At 40.4% G+C, this 16,699-nt stretch overlaps 1 protein-coding gene across 2 annotated transcripts in view; it reads right to left on the bottom strand.

The window, feature by feature from the left end:
• Positions 1-16,699, bottom strand: part of ERBB4 (erb-b2 receptor tyrosine kinase 4) — a 592,065-nt gene that overhangs the window by 79,406 nt on the left and 495,960 nt on the right. For both annotated transcript variants that reach the window (XM_071434337.1, XM_071434338.1), the window contains exon 20: positions 12,673-12,858. In XM_071434337.1, coding sequence (XP_071290438.1) covers positions 12,673-12,858 — 186 coding nt within the window. The remainder of the gene's footprint in view (positions 1-12,672; positions 12,859-16,699) is intronic.

Genomic DNA, 16,699 nt, shown 5'->3' with positions numbered 1-16,699 from the left:
CTTTTGTGTAAAATTTTACAATATTAACAAGCATTAAGAGCATCTACTACTTAAAGAAAATGGACACATCTTATTTCTTTGGAAGCATCTCTGTTTCTCTTGCAACAAAACAGGCCCTAAGAAGGAGTATCTTCAAAAGCTTTTAAATTTTATTTTTCTATATATTCTGTCAGAAACAGATATGTTATCATATGATCCACCTGACATTCCATAGTGCACCTTCCAGGAAATAAAGTAAAAATTATGAAATTATGGATGTATTTAAAACTAACTTTCTTGAGTTTACTTCTAGATGAAATCTGCCAAGTGCATTTTTGCAGCTTTGTTTGGAAAGTATAATCTTGCTCTCTATTCAAATGTTAAAGTTCTGATCAGTGGCCAGCTCTGTCAGGCAAAAGGAGCCTCCTCATATGTTTTACATCAGTTATTTTTAATCCCATTCATGCAATGGCCAAAGCAAAGGCTGGCAGTGAAGCTGAAACCTGCTCCAAGGAAGACAAACAATATGCAAATAACCCTTGAGGTTTTTACAAAAGCACAAATCACCAGGAAAACTGAACTAAACCACAATTTTCATATAAACACCCAAAATCTTGGACATGATTCTGCCCTGTAGAGGAAGCTTTCCTAACTTGTGTGGAGGAGACAGAGAGCACAGGAAATGTGCATCATGTTAGACTGCACAGAGAAAGGGCCAAAAGCCTGCTCACTTTACAGATCATTCATTTATTATAATTTTCTGCAAATTAACCCTAAAACAAGTGTGTTTCGTGCAATTCCTGCCTGACCACCACTTAGCTCTGCCATAGTCCTTGAGGAAGCACAGTTCTAAACCAATTTGCAGTTTTCTATGTCCAAAATAAAATGCTACAAATTAAATCTATGCTTATCCCAGTTGGGAGGCAAAGCAAAAAAAAAAAAAAAAAAAGCCCACAACACAGTCCCAATATAGAGCTGTCAAAACAAAGTTCTCCTATAATTTCTATGATTAAACTTCCTTTCTTTCTGACATTCATGGTTTTAAAATGAGATGTAAAAAGGTTTATTATTAGTCTTAGTCTTATATTTCAAGATACACAGATCTGTATAGAGCATAACACCATTATTAAGATTTTTGTCTCAGAAAGACAGAACAGTGTATGGGAAAGAAAGTCAAGTAAGAGCAAAATTGGAAAGATTACAGAGAAGGAGGTAACAAGCTGTACTTGTACCAAGCAGAGTAGAAAAGAATTTATAACTAATGGGAGGGATGCAACAATGGTGACAGACAAAATGAGACATTATCCTGTGACTACTGGTAATCCAAAAAGATGTGTAGGTCTGAATATCTCACCAGAAGCAGTGAGAGTTGGAAGGCAAGATAGATAGGGAAAGATTGGGAAAACATAGAATAAATTCCTTCTTCACTAAAATATTGTCCAGGTGGGTGAGCTCTGAACCATAATGAAGTGCTTTTAAATGCAGCCAAAATTGGAGACACTGTTATTTTATCTTTTCTCTGAGCTGCCAGTTTTGCAGTGTTTTGAGTCATTAATCTCCAAGACAAACTAGAACCCTTATGTTTAAATGCAATAAAGTCTTCATTAAATAATTCCATCATGTGTTTTTTCCACCTACTGTATATACAGTTATGAATTACTGATAGCAAGCCCTAGGCAAAGGCAAGGGGAAAACAGAGATGAAGTGAAAGCTTCATTTTCTTTCTTAGGGTGAAGCCTGCTGAACACACAAGATTGATTCTGATGTGTTTACTGACAAGAAGAGCATCATCATTGCATGAATACCCTGGTTGATTTCAATAAAAACTGAGTGATGCATTATTCAGTTCAGCTAACAGAACGAGAATCTGATTTAATTTGAATTAAGAAGGAGTAAGGTGAGAAAGTAAGAAACAGAAAAACAAGAAACAATCCAAAGTGCAAACCACAGCTTGATCTCTGTCTCCCGAAGCTCCAAATTCCAGAGCTGAGCTGTCTCTGAGCAGAGTGTGGGTACACATTCTTTCATTGTTTATTCTTGTCCTGTCACTATTCAGCTTTAAAAAAGGGAAATAAAAGCAACTGTACCATCAAATTGTGCCCCTTGAAAGCAACTGTGCCATCCAGCCCACACTTGCCTCATAAACTTACCACTTTAAAATTCATTGATTACCTTGCATTATTTTTACTGGGTTTGAGCACCTTACCACTTACAGTGGCTAATAACCTTCTTCTAATCTCCACCCTAAATTTATTCATAGCCAGTCAAGGCTCATTCATTCTCATGCCACTGCTGTTTTTTACCTTACACACTTGTTCTCCTCTTGGGTATTTAACCATGCTAAATTTATGGCTAACACTCAGCATGCAAAACTGCATTTAGCTCAACTAAATACACCCAAACATTGAAACTCTTTTGTGGTGACCTCACATACCCCAAACCACTGCGCCTTTTACAAGCTGACTTCCTTTTTTTGGGTATAAGTGGATGCTTTTCCCTGTTATCTAGAGGACATAAAGTCAGAGTTTTATACAGTGATGACAACACTCCTGTCTGGTGTATTTTAGACTTATAGTTACCTCTATGTGAGACCAAAAGGTTTGTATTTAAGTCCAAAAAGATGGAGAAAAAAAAGCCCCAACCAAAAAACCAAAATGAAGTCATTGCAGAAAGAGTCACCCTCCAGTTCAGAAACACCAAATTCTCTTTGTCTTGTATGTATAAATAATATTTATGACTTGTGGAAAGAAAAAGTTGTTCAATGGATAGGAAATTAACCCTAAGCTGAGGAAAATAAAGGCAACCTTATTTTCCAAAATAAATAAGCCCTATTTTTCTAATACTGATCTGGTTTATTCATATGAAACAACCTGACAAAAATACCATTTTGGAAAAAAACAGCTCAAAATTTTTTCTGAAAGACAGCTGCATTTTTCTCTTTCTGAACAATTTTAAACATTAATTTTTTAAAAAAAGTCATACAAATCCAAAGACTTTTCAAAGGTCTCGGAAAAAAAATCCTCATTTGGGAAACTCAGAACTGCTCAGAACTGTTTCAGTTCAGGTTAATGCATTCTTTTAATGCTTGGTATTTTCCATGGGACACATAACCCAGTTTTATTTCCCCTCTAATCAGGAGATACTAATGTGCTGCAGGAGTGTGGAATATGATCCCCTCTGCTAACACAGACAGTGAATAAAAACAGAAGCAGCAAGGATTTTATTCTGGCTCATTGACTAAATAAATAAATAAATAAATAATATTTTAATATTATAATAATATTATAATAATATTATAATATAATAATACATATTCTACAATAATTCCTCTTGTATATAATAACACATAAAATATATAATAACTCTCTATCCAAGAATTTTATATCCTAATAATAATAATAATACACACAATATGTATATTTTAAATATATATTTCTCTGTGTGTGTTTTCCTTGGCCCTTGTTTTTTTGTACTTATCCAAGCAGCATAAGTTTTGTTATAAAATACAATGTTGAGAGAAAGGTACTCACTAGGGAAAACTGCATTTTAATTTATGGCTATATAGAGAGAATAATCCAGCTTTTGTTTCTGAAGTTCTGCAACTTAAAAAATAGCCAAATACATATATTTCTGGAATAATAATAAAAGCTTTGGGCTGAGGCATTATATGCCACGTCACAGTCCTGCAGAATTTTATGGCTGAGTTATAAACCTGAAAAATATGTGCTTATAATGGAAATCCTGACAGACCCTCATAGGGGCTCCTGTAATATCTTGAATTTGATTTAAGAGTGGTTTGCAATAATGCTTTCCCAAGCCAGTCTGCTGGGGACTGCCAGGGAAAATGTGATGTTGAGAGTGTCCCATGTCCCCAGATGCAGCTCAGTGTACTTGATGAGAACGCTGGGGCACCAAGGAAAGCCTGCAGAGCTTCTGTAGCCTGGGGCTGTCAGGTCTCTAATATCAGAAACCCCATAAATGTCAGGGCTAAGTGCACCTTTCATTTAACAAAACAATAAATTGTCTGTCTCTGTGCAATAAATCGGTCATTGCTGTGCCTCCACAAGGCCTGATGTGATTTGTAAATGACTGGAAATTCTGCTTTGGGTTTTTTATTTTTCCCCTCACAATCATGAACCACGCTTCTGGGAACACTGGATTTTTAGAGAGAAGGGAAGAGCAAACTTAGATAATCCATGAGTCAGATTAAGACTAGAGAAATTAGGATTATAACCTACTATAAACCCATCCCTTCCCCCACTATAAAACCTCTTCAAAACCTTTATTATTTATGATTATGAGAGAAATGAAGGAACTGAGTCCTTTCCAAACCCAGGAGTGAGACAGGACAGCATAAGAGCTCTGATGGGTGGCAGACATGATGCTCCTGAAGGGAGCCAAGCAGCCAGGGACTGAGAGAGAAAGAGAAATGGTGACACTGGAGAAAAAAAACAAGAAACAGGTGCTGACACAAAGCCCTGTTAAAGCAGGGGAAAGATAGAAGTAAAGAAAATAAAAGAAAATTACAGTAAAAGAAAGACTGGGAATATAGTGAGTGGACAGTTTGTCTGAGATGAAAGAAGGGGAAACAAGAAGAACTTGGCCAGCAGTTAAGCTGATGAATTTTCTCAGCTTGCCTTCATTTTAATCCTTTCCATAGGAAACCTCTGTGGGCTACTGGGTTTGGCAGAAAAGCTACTAAACCAGCTCAATACTCCAGAAGAAATGACTGGTGAGCAAAGGGGAAGAAAACTGCACAGAATTCTCTATAAATAGGTTCATAGTTATGCAGAGAAACATGCCCTGCATGGGAAAAAAATATCTGAGAGGATCAAGAGAAAGTTGCTCATCATCTCTCATAAGCCCAAGACAGCCCAGTTCATCAGAGCAAGAAAGAAATCTGAACCCTTCCACCACTTGGAAATTAAAAGCTGGGATGAAGAACTTGGCAAGATGCACTTGAAGTTTGCTGCAAGGGCTTCTCATGTTTGTAGGAGCTTTGGGAGCCACCCAGCAGGGTACCAAAAAGTCCCTTGGTATGGGCAAGGTTGGGTAATGCCTCTCTGAGAATCAATGGCATCATGTTTTCTGAGAGTGAGAACTCTCCAACAACACCAGAAAAGGATCCTTCCCTTCCATCTGTGAATATCCAAACTTTCCAGCTGAGTGAGAAAAATAGTCATGACAAATAGGAAGAGAAAAAGGAAATTGTAGAGGGATTCAAGAGAGGAAAATGACACTTTCCCCCATGTACTTCGATTTTGCTCCTCTACAAAATTAAAGCCTTGTTTCAATATGCTTTAATTTCATAGCCCTTGGTTTAGATCCCTCTCTTCTGTACACTGCACTTCCTCATGGAGCACTGCATTAGCAAACTCCATCTATGCTAATGGGGCTGCTTGGAGTCATAATTATGCCAGGCCTTGGCCCTGCTGCTGGCCAGTGGCAGCACAGTGTCAAGAGGGGCTGAAGGCCATTATCACTGTACAATTAGCCTTGTCAGGCCAACAGCTCTGGGAACAGACACATCTTGAAGCTTAAAATGTGGACAGCTGACAGATGACTGTCATTAAACTCCTCTGCTCACTCCAGGATGGGATAGCCACTGAGCTGTGGAGTAGGATTCTTTAATGAAAGGGAAAGACTTTGAACTGCCCTCCACCTCCTCCCAGCCCGTCCAGTTACCCCTGACTCCTCTTGTTTCTCACAGCTTCTCTCACCCCATCTGTGGCAGAGTAACAAAAGCTGTCTCTTAACAGTGGTCCTAATCCATCAAATCTTGCTGGAGAAGAAAGAGTCCTCAATTCACAGTGCAACCCCACAGGCCCTCCCTCTCTCCAGACACTTGGAGTGCAGGCCCAAACCCACTGCACTGAGGATGCTTCTGGATCAGCTTGTCAAAAATCAACATAGATCCTTTGAACTTCATACAGCCTGTGAGCTCACACCCAGCTGAGAAGGCCAGTGATAAAAACCCCTTCCCAAAAAGTCTGGCATGGAGAGAGGCCCCTTCAGGACAAGCCCTCCTTGGCCAAGAGAGCTGCAGGATGGCACAGAGCCCTGGCACCCACAGCAGCTAAACAGGACAGAAAGAAGCACCAAGGAGGCTTTGCAAGAGCCTTTGTCTTGGTGGCTGTGAAAAATGCATGTATTTTATGATTGGCTTTTCACAAATATTAAAGTGAATATTATATGTGTTGTGTTAGAAAGTGATGCTGTATTAATTCTCTTAAGTATTGTGTTAAATATAGTTTTAGGTTATAACAACATGTTAAAATAGAAACTATGCTACGTAAGATACTTTTCTTTAAAGAAAGGACTTGCAGCTAGATAGCAGCCACAGGACACCCAAATCTTTCAGAGAAAAATAATTTATTGCCCCATTATCAGAAGAAATGAACTTCTTCCCGCCTCGAAGACACCATTAGGATTAAGAGGAAGAAGATGACACTGCCCAGACAGAATCCTGTGTTTGAATGGAATTTATGCACCATGTACAAGGTGTATGAATATGCAACAGGTTATTGCTTTTAAGGGTTAATCCTCTGTTAACATGGGTCCTTTTTTGGGCTTATGCTGTCCAGAAAAAAGTACCTGGACATCCGTAACTCCTTGTTTCTATTGTCTCGTACTGTCCTAATTCAAATTGTCCAAATTATTATTACTCTAATTGTATTACTATTAAACTTTTAAATTTTTAAATACAAGTGATTGGCATTTTTCACAGTGACTCCTGGAGGCTTCCATCTGCAGCTCTGTGCCTCTGGAAGGGAATCCTTAGACACAGCAATGACTCCATGTGGCTGCAGTAGCACTCAGCAGAGTTGAAGATGTGCTTCTGCTTCATTAAAATTTGATCCCCAAGTTCCTCTCTCTTTTTTCATTCCTAGAATGTTTTCAAACATTGTTTTCCTGCATACCTGGATAACTGATGCTCTGCAGGGCTTTAGTAAAGGTAATTTGAGAATTCTTTTATATTGAAAAGATATAAAAAGTAATCCCCTGAAGTACTTGATTTTCCTTCCACAGCATTCCATTGTAACCACCTACTTGTGCTTTACCTCGTTAATATTCTGAGGGGTTTTAAAAGAATTATTATAGTTCAGAACACAAAAACAATCTGGAAGCCCCTGGGGGATACAGGGCAGAACAGGATGGGGCTGAGACCCAGGAGAGCTGAGCTCTCCTCCACAGCCTAGGTGATCACAGGCAAGCTGCCTCCTGTTAGGGAGTTTCCTTCCTGACTCTTCCTCTGCCTTGACTTTGGGACAGGAAAAGTTCCTCTGCCCTTGAACAGTGCTCAGCAAAATGAGTGCAGATGCAATGCAAATCAACAGCAGCAGAAAGAAACCATATTTGTAACAGGGAAAAAAAAAAAACAACCAAACAGTAAAAGAGGAGATGGGACTGCCCAGGTCTATGTGCTGTATGCAACGTTACAGAAGCAGAACTGCATTTCTTTAAGCCCCTGAGAGAGACAGAGAGTTTAGCACAGCACAAAAGCCCACTACCATAATTCCAACAGAACTCCAGCTTATTTTCCACTAGAGCAAGAGAGAGAGAATACAGCCTCAAATACAGGTCCCTTAGATAACCTCGCCCAGTGGCAGAGGGAAACCAACCTTTCCTGACTAAAACCCTCCAGATGTGTTTTCCCTTCTTGAAGGCATTTCCATGAGAATATGCTCACCCTCACATCTCCAAGTTTTGTGGGTGTGGATGTTGGGGCAGCTCTGAGAGAAACTGCATCCAACACATTGAAATATCAATGCACACAGCACTTTTTTGTTTGTTTGTTTTGTGGAATCTTCCGGACCTGTCACACCCTGGCTGAGAAGGATTCACCTGCTGGGAATTCACTTCCAGGCTTGTGCCATCCATAGAGAATTGGAGTTTCAACCCACTTCTCAAGAAGCCAACACTAAAGGTGTTCATGGACTATTATTCCCTCCTTCCTGAAGTCACCAAGGTGGACACTCTTGCTCCCACTACAAAATACCTTGATACATGAGCACACTTCACTGCTTTACTGGACAGCAAACTCTACATAAAACTGCTGTGCTGACCTCAGAGCTAAAAGGTTAAACATTCATTTCCAAGTAAGACAGTCCCCATGGAAGTGAGACACCAGGAGAAGCCTTGTGAATCTGCAGAGCAGAAGGAAAGAGCCCCCTTAGACACAGCTGCTGTCTAACAACCATGTTTTATGCAGAATGCTTGGGGGCTACTCTATTTTTATAGCTCTCATCCATAAAATAAGAAGCTAAAGCTTCTGGAAGGAGAACACAATTACCCTACAATGATGTAACATCAGAATAAATTCAACACAATCTGTATAAGCAAAGAGAAAAAGCACCCAAGCCTTTTCCAATTGGCAGTAGATAATGCTTTATAACTGCCCTGTCATCAACCTTCAGAAGCTATCTCCAGAGCCATATGTGGGTTGGCAAGCAGGCATTGTGGCTAACTAGCTTTGCATCTAGTTGTACAGAAGTAGAGACATATGGAAATGAACAGCCTGGCAGAACAAGTGAGCTCTGAAGCAATGACTTCCATAAATAAATGCCTGCACACTGGCAGATGGAAAAAAGCACTGTTAGGGAGGGACTGTGTAACAACAGCAACTTGATTTTAAACAATTCCTAAAAAGCAGCCTGAACTTCAGACCTGAGGCGTTTCCAGTGGTTTCAGTCCTCTTCTTGCTAAGGAAAATCCTCTCCACAAAATAGGGAAGGCGAAGGTAGAACAATGCATCTAGCAAAAGATACCAGGAGCTGCTTCAGGAAGCAGAGATTGATGATTTTTGCCTCTTACTGATGATTTTTGCCTCTTACTACTCTGCTAATCATGCTTTTGGTACCTTGCAGAAAGACACAACCAATCATTCCTCACAGCCTAGGAAAGCAACACGTGCAGAAACACTCCCAAGCTGTACGACAGCACCTGAAACATGGGCACAGTGGGGACAGCAATGTGGGACACACACGTGCACCTTCCTGCAGTGAATAGGAATTTGTGCCTCTTGCTGCCTTCTGCACTCATTCCTCTGGGGATCAGTTTATTTCAAGGCAAATGGTACCTTTCCTGTTTCCTAGTCACTGGTAAATGTGACAGATTAATGTAAAATTCGTATTATTTTCATTCTACTTTTTGGAAACTCCTTGTCTGGTGATCTCAAAGATTTTTCCTCTTACCATAGCTGGAACAATTTTTTGTGCACACCCTCTAACCACACTTGACATGACTATTGTGATGTGGAAGAACATAAATTTAATTAGTTTCAATAAACTAGCATAAATAAACTTCACTAAACTCATATCAGTAACAGGCCACCTTTTATCATAAAGGAACTCCCTTTCTCTTCCTGACACTGCATCAGTTGATATTACATTTCTGATCTCACTTCTTTGCACTGTTTGGTTACCACCCCAGATCTCTCACATGTCTGTGACACCTCATTTTCTCCTCCCCCATCACAGGGGTGACCAAGAAAAGCAGCAGCAACAATTTCCCAGGGAATGTCCTTAAATCCAAACCCCACATTAGGCTGAAGCCATGTACAGTGGCAATAAGTTTAGAAGCTGCTTCACAATGTGGGAAGTAGTAAAGTTAAAAAGATTTCTAGAAAGCTGTAAAAGTAGGCCTTAGAAACAGAAAGAATAGAAAACTTAGAGCTAGCTGCAGCTGTAAAGTTTGAAAGTAGAAAAAGTACAGTAGTATAGAAAGCAAGGGTATCAAACTATAGCTTGAGTTTTTGGCTTGGCTAAAATCAACTTTAAGACTGCAGAAAAATATGCTTAGCAAGATAGTAGAAGGTTTTAAGCTTAATAATGAAGTATTGTGTATTATTAATAAAAAGAATACAAGTAAGGATTGTGTGAAGCAGGTGTACTTTTAGTGATTGGCTAGAACAACTGTCTGTGAGCTTTAGCAATGTGCTGTTGGCTGGGAAGTTTTTAAAATGCTCTGTAACAAAGAAATCTTTGGCTGCTGCTGGCTGTACATGAGCTTTGCCAACTCTCAATTGTCTCAGCCATGTAATGAGGCTGCTACTGCAATAGAAGCTCAAGGAATGAACCCCAGCAGTCCCATTTTGTGTGTGAAAAGCCACCAACACACACTTTGCTAAGAATCCCCATGGGAAAGCCAGGACCTGCCTTCCACAGGCCCTCCCAGAGATCTGCCAGCTCTGTAAGCTGTGGATCAGGCTGTCTGCCCCACTACAAGGCTCACAGCAAAGCCAGCACAGCCCTGGCCCAAGGAGTCAAGGGCCATAGGCACACACAAAGTGAAAATCATGGAGGATTACCTCTGCAGGGATGGCACTGTGTAAATGTTTTGCATTAAATAATCACAGCCACCATCAATCAAATAGTGGAGAACAGATGGGCAGGAGGCTGTGTTGAGAGAAAGAGTCAAACAGGAACATGGATTTTGTCTCCCACCTTCCCAGGTCTGGTATCAGCCCTAAATAAACCTTTTCACGTTTCCACACAGGCAATTCCCATTGGTGTGCTCCTGTACTCCCCAGTAACTCTGGTTGCTTTACCACCACAGCACAGGACATTGACACATCTACAAAATGCTGGAATGTCAGATTTGGGTTCTCCCCACCTCTCCCCAGCCCTACAGCCACTTTATCTACTTTCTTCTTCAGCAAGGTTTAAAACAGATCTGATTTGGAAAGAAAACAGGCCCTATTCATGATGCTCCCCAAAATTCTGCTCCTCCTGAAGAACAAAAAAGGGCTAGCTGGATTTCTACATTTTCTTACTTTTATAAGAACATATTTTTGTATTTAAGTTGTTAAAAGAGGCAAATGTTTACTTAACATTGAGTCCAGCAAAAACAATTGCTGAATCTCCAGGTTTCTCTTCCAGTGCTAAAAGATTAACATTACAACTTGATTACAAAAGATTAACATTACAACTTGAATTAAGATTTTGTAATAGATGTTGTAGGAAATTCATTTAAGGCTGCAGATTTAATGTAAGATAGCAGTCTGTGGGCACGTGTCTATAACAAGCATTTTCTCTAAAATAATCTAAAACTTTAAACAACTTACAAATAACTCAATGCAAAAGGCAGGCTCCAAATTGTCACTAGAAGTAAACAACCCTAGTTGTTCAAAAGCACCTTTAAAATGGATAAGTTATGGTCTTCTACACTGAAAGATCTTGTTATTCTTTGCAAATAATTTTGTTAGTGCTGAGTACTTGTTCTTAGTACAACAATGAATACCTAAACATGCCTAAAACCAGCTGTAAAACATTGTGCCAAGGATAGTTTGTGACCCAAACATAGCAGGATCACCATGTGAGGAGTGACATGAAGGACATGTTTATCTTCCTGGCAGACAACTGATGACAGATCTGGCAATGCAGACCCAGAAGAGCTGAAAACCAGTATATGTATTAACAGTGAGCAACAGAGGAGGCTGAAAAATCACCTTGTGTCCAGCCCCAGATTTCACAAAGGGGCTTCTTTCCTCACTCACCCTCACCTCGAGAAACAACCCCTCATTAAGTTTGAAAGACAGTTGTCCTGGGTTGTAAGATGTGGTTTGGGGGTATTCTACCACAATCTGTCAGAGGTGGGGCAGTTCTCTTCTGTTCATTGGGCAGTTTTCTTTATCCCTTCCACAACCCATCCTCCCTCCAGGAGATCTCTTCTGTTCATGGCCACTGAGTGTCCATGGCTGATCAAATTCCATCATCCCACTGGGAGATGCTCTGCCCAGGGGAGGAGCCAAGCATTCCTACCTGGATACAATCTGACATTTGGAACACCACAGCAGCCTTTGCCCACTGCATTCCCAGAGGAGCAGCTTTCTGCTCCCCTGCATTCCCAGAGGAGCAGCTTTCTTCTCCCCTGCATTCCCAGAGGAGCAGCTTTCTTCTCCACTGCATTCCCAGAGGAGCAGCTTTCTGCTCCCCTGCATTCCCAGAGGAGCAACTTTCTTCTCCCCTGCATTCCCAGAGGAGCAGCTTTCTGCTCCCCTGCATTCCCAGAGGAGCAGCTTTCTGCTCCCCTGCATTCCCAGAGGAGCAGATTTCTTCTCCCCTGCATTCCCAGAGGGACACCAGGCCCATCTCCAGCACCCTGGAGCTTCAGAGGAAAACTCCCCCCTTGTGCAGGATCCCTGCTCCAGCAGAACCACAGCTGGCACTGCAGGAGGGCTGAGCCATCAGGGAATGGGACTGTGCCACCACCCTGACACACAGGGGGTCAGGGCATGTTCTGACTCTGGCAGTGGTGTTTTTTGTGGTTGTTTTTGGGTGGTTTTTGTTTGTTTCTTTCTACTATTGCATTTTTATTTTTAATTTTCCTGGTAAAGAACTGTTATTCCTATTCCCATATCTTTGCCTAAGAGCCCCTTAATTTCAAAATTATAATAATTCGTAGGGAAGGGTTTTACATTTTCCATTTCAAGGGAGGCTCCTGCCCTCCTTAGCAGACACCTGTCTTTTCAAACCAAGACAACAGGCAAGAAAAACACTTTGGTTCACATATTGACAAGTCATCTATAATACTGTAAAGCAGCCAAAACAGTGTGTATTTCAAGAACTACCCAACCTTCTCAGAAACAAAACCAGGCCTGAAAAAAACCCAATGCAAACAAAAAGTCATGTTTTAAAGTTAATTATGAAAGCAATAAGAAATTATTCAAAAACTCCAACATGAACTGCATACCTTAGCTATTTGAACACACCAGTTCAGCAGGAGCTGGGAGCCAATGTTATCCTTATGTTCATGGACATAATCCAGGAGGCAGCCATGAGGCATCAGCTGAGTGACCAGCTGGATGGTGGGGCTCAGGCAGACACCCAGGAGTCTCACCAGGTGTGGGTGGTCCATGCTGGCCATGATGAGAGCTTCCTGCAACAATAAGAGGATCCAAAGGTTACCCCAGGGTGCTCAAAGACTCAATGCACTCGAGTTGTTGTGGTAAGGTAGGAAAACCATAAAGAAAGGCATCATAAAATCAAACCTGCTCTCCTTGTCAGGCTAGCCCTTTGCAAGTTCCCATGTGAAAGCAATCCTGGTGTGAGCAGTTCATTAACATAACAATCTATTACTGGGTGAGAAACAACCAGCACCTGTATAAACTGTTTTTACACCATTAGATAGTTTTCATTTTTCTATCTCTCACAACTTTTCCTGCACATAGACATTGAGAATTTAAGTGACCAATTAATACAGGGTAACAACTCGTTACTAACCAATAAAATAATTAGCAAGAAAGCTACTAACCAATTAAAGTCACCCACAAAGTCTATAAAACTGTATAAAAAGGAGTTATGTGACTAAAGAATGGGCTTTTTCCACCATGAAGAAAATAGAGTCCCATGCAATTTATTCCAATACTCAGGTGGCTAAAGGGGATCAGCGTCCCCTGAACACCATGAATTCCTGTCTGTCCAGTGGTAGGCATTCCTAGGGAATCTCCAGGCTGATGTAATGCCAAGTTGATGTTCTGAGTCCCAAAAACAAGAGTCTGCACAAATCTAAAACTCTGCACTGCCCCACATTCCCTGTCCCATTGCAGCCACAGAAAAGATGCAGGTGTGACACACTTCACTTAAAGTCTCTTTGGTCTTGCTTTAATGCCTTTTTGGGACTACCAACAAACAGAGGCCAGCCAAACTTAAGGGCATAAAAAGCAGCTACATTTATTGAAGGGCCTTCAGGTACATTTAGCACACCCAGGGGCTACACCCAAAAACTGGACACTTTTATAAGTGTGGTCCATTTGCATATTGGGAGTTAATCTTCCAGTTACAGCCACAGGTAATGAAGTAATTTACACCACGCTTGCTTTCTAAATCTGAGCCTCTTAGCTCAGCATCTGATTCTTCCATCACCTCTCCCATCAGGTCTTGGATGAGTTCATTTTTTTTTTTCCACGCTTTTGCTTTCCACACAGAAAAGACTTTATTTCCCTTTTCCAGACCATGAGAAGTTTTCAGCTACCATGCTAGGTTTCAGCTACCAAGCTGGTCCAGGACCAAGGACCAGAAGGTTTAATCTTGGCTATGCTATTTGACCCTAGAGTTCACACCCCTGACCAGTAGCACAGGAACTCCTTATAAAAACCCTAAATAACTGTTCTTAGAGGTAATGCAGCCATCACAAGCAACTATTCAAATATAGCAAGGAGAAAGCTCTTCTCTCTCATTCACTGAGTCCTCCATTTCAAGACCATTTCATCATGGCAATGGAACAATGAAAAGTGAGACGGAATTGTGGCTCTGTAAGGCTATTTTGGCTGTCTTCTTTTTTTTTCTCAAAAAAACCCAATATGACATCTGACAGCTTACAGAATAACAGCTGTAATAGTGCCAAGGAAAGAAAGAAAGAAAAAAAAAAGGATGAGACAAATTTGCCACCAGAAGAACATAAAAGTTGGGGGTTTTTTCCCTTCCTTATATTAATGCAAAATTTAAAAAAAATAAAAAATGGTTCTGGCAAGTAGGTTGAGTTTGTATTAAAGGAAATTGCTCATCATAGTACAAAGAATATTTGAAACCAAATTGCAGATATTTGCATAATAGTTCTTTTACTTTCTTTCCCCCTCTTTTTTTTTTTTAGTAAAACAAAAAGATGAACAAGGCACTAATTGTAGGGTTTTTTCCCTCCCAATAAGAAAAGAGCAGATGGTCCTCACTGGGGGGAGTGACTCCTTCCCTTTTCTTCTTCAATGTATGTGAAGAAAGAAATAAATGAATAAATAGAGACTATTTGATGGGATAATGGAGGAGCAGATCTGAGAAAGATTCTGATGCAACAAATTAGAAAAGGGATCTGAATTTAACTGGTTTTACTCACATTCAAATGAATACAGTTCCCACTCACTTAACTCTTAAGTATGGGGACTCCTGGAAACAATTTTAGCATTTCTTCTGCTGTGACTTGAAAGTGTTCCTAAAGAATAAATACCTGTAGACAGGTGAATTACCCAGTCTCCAGGGCACAAAATTCCTCTGCCTCTTTTTTTTTTCCTTTTTACCCCATTCATTTTTCTCCTGCAGATGCATACAGTGACAGCACCTGCTGCCCACTCTGCCTCTGAGTAAAGGTAAGAGGTTCCCCATGAGCCTGGAGCTGGAGTACTTTTCTTTCTAACCCAGACTGATTAGAACAAAAATGAGATTCTTTTTTTTTGTCTTCCAAGGGCCCACACAGAAAGCTTTGAAGCTTGTGTCCATTAGTCTCCAGCTACTTTCCATTGCCAAGTCCATCTGTGTCCAAAGGAAAACCACTTCTATACAACAATAAAAGCAAGCAGTGCCATTTGTCTCATTCTGATGTTACAGGAAAGCACCTGCTTTTCCAATAGTTTTGGGCAACAGTTTCAGGAAAAAAAGTCAAAATGTCTTTTATAAAGTATAATGGACTTCTCTGTAATGAATTAAGACACACACAGAGGGCAAGGAAATCTTCATTATAGATCTAAGCCACTAACAGATACTAATTTAGCATGAATCCTGGCTTCACATAGTTATCCTCATTCGTAAAGCTATTGTTATTTTTATTGAACTTCCATCTACAGAAGAACTAAAATCAGGGCTATGTGTATCCAGCACAGCAAAACACAAAGTAAAAGAGATTCTGCTAGAGCCTAATTAGACAAAACAAGCAACAACAGAAACATTATGACTTAGGAGCATTTTAAGAATCTGTTCAGCAAATAAGGAATACAAGTCTCCATTTTCAAACCTGTTTGGACATGCAAGACCCTAGAACTGTAATCTCTGTGGCACTTGGACACTCAGCAGCCTGGTTCCTAATGTAACTGTCTAAAACATTTTAAGCAGGTGAGGCACCTACACTCAAACTTGGCTGGTGGTGCACTGGCATCTCTCAAAACCAGCCTCTGCAATATTCTGGGCCTTTTTGTAGCTGTGGGTCTGCAGCTCTTCTCTCTACACTCAACTGGCACAATTATAGGCATGAGTTTGGAATTCTAATTTAATGGAGAAGAAACTGAGGTAGCAAAAACCCTCTATTTAAAGTCACATGGGAAGGCTGGAGCACAAGTGAAAACAGTGCCCCAGATCACTTTACCTTTCTCTCCTGAAAAAACTCACAACCATCATTCCTCTCTTCATCCCTTCTCAATGTGATTATTACATTATTACTCCATTAAGCTCAACTCCTGTGATTTATACACATAAGCCTGTATTAAACAGTAACATTAAACAATCACATAAATGTTACTTTAATGGTTCACACTTATCTGCCTGCTGTGTGCACTAAGAAACAAGAGAGCAGCCCAAAGAAGGTTGAGTGTGCAATGAGCAATCACCAGACCTATAACTGGCTTCTGTCAGCACAGCTATGTCAAAAGGGGTCTGGGGTGGTGAATTGTAATTTGGAAATCTCACTTAAAACTGTTTCCTGATCTATCCATACTCTGCAGTCATAAATACCTTTAATTTGGCTGCTGCTTCTGGAAAGTAACTCCAACTAAAGCACAATTTTCATTTTGACCTACCAGGATGGGGAAAAAAGCCCCAGTTCTGAAGACTGTGAGAAGAAAAAGTGCTCTGAGTACACCTACAGCATATCTTATAAGATGGTATTTAACTTCCCCCTTTCCTACTTTGACATGGTATTGCCAACAATTACAGCTGAAAACAGAACATAAACATTAGCCAGCATGGTGGTTGCTGAAGAACAGCCTTTGGAACTGGTTTTGTTTCTCTGATCATGCAGT

Source organism: Agelaius tricolor, unplaced genomic scaffold, assembly GCF_023055355.1.
Source record: "Agelaius tricolor isolate 1412-34295 unplaced genomic scaffold, bAgeTri1.0.p SCAF_10, whole genome shotgun sequence".
Lineage (NCBI taxonomy): Eukaryota > Metazoa > Chordata > Aves > Passeriformes > Icteridae > Agelaius > Agelaius tricolor.
The sequence above is the reverse complement of the archived record's forward strand: the minus strand, read 5'-3'. Positions and strand labels throughout refer to the sequence as shown.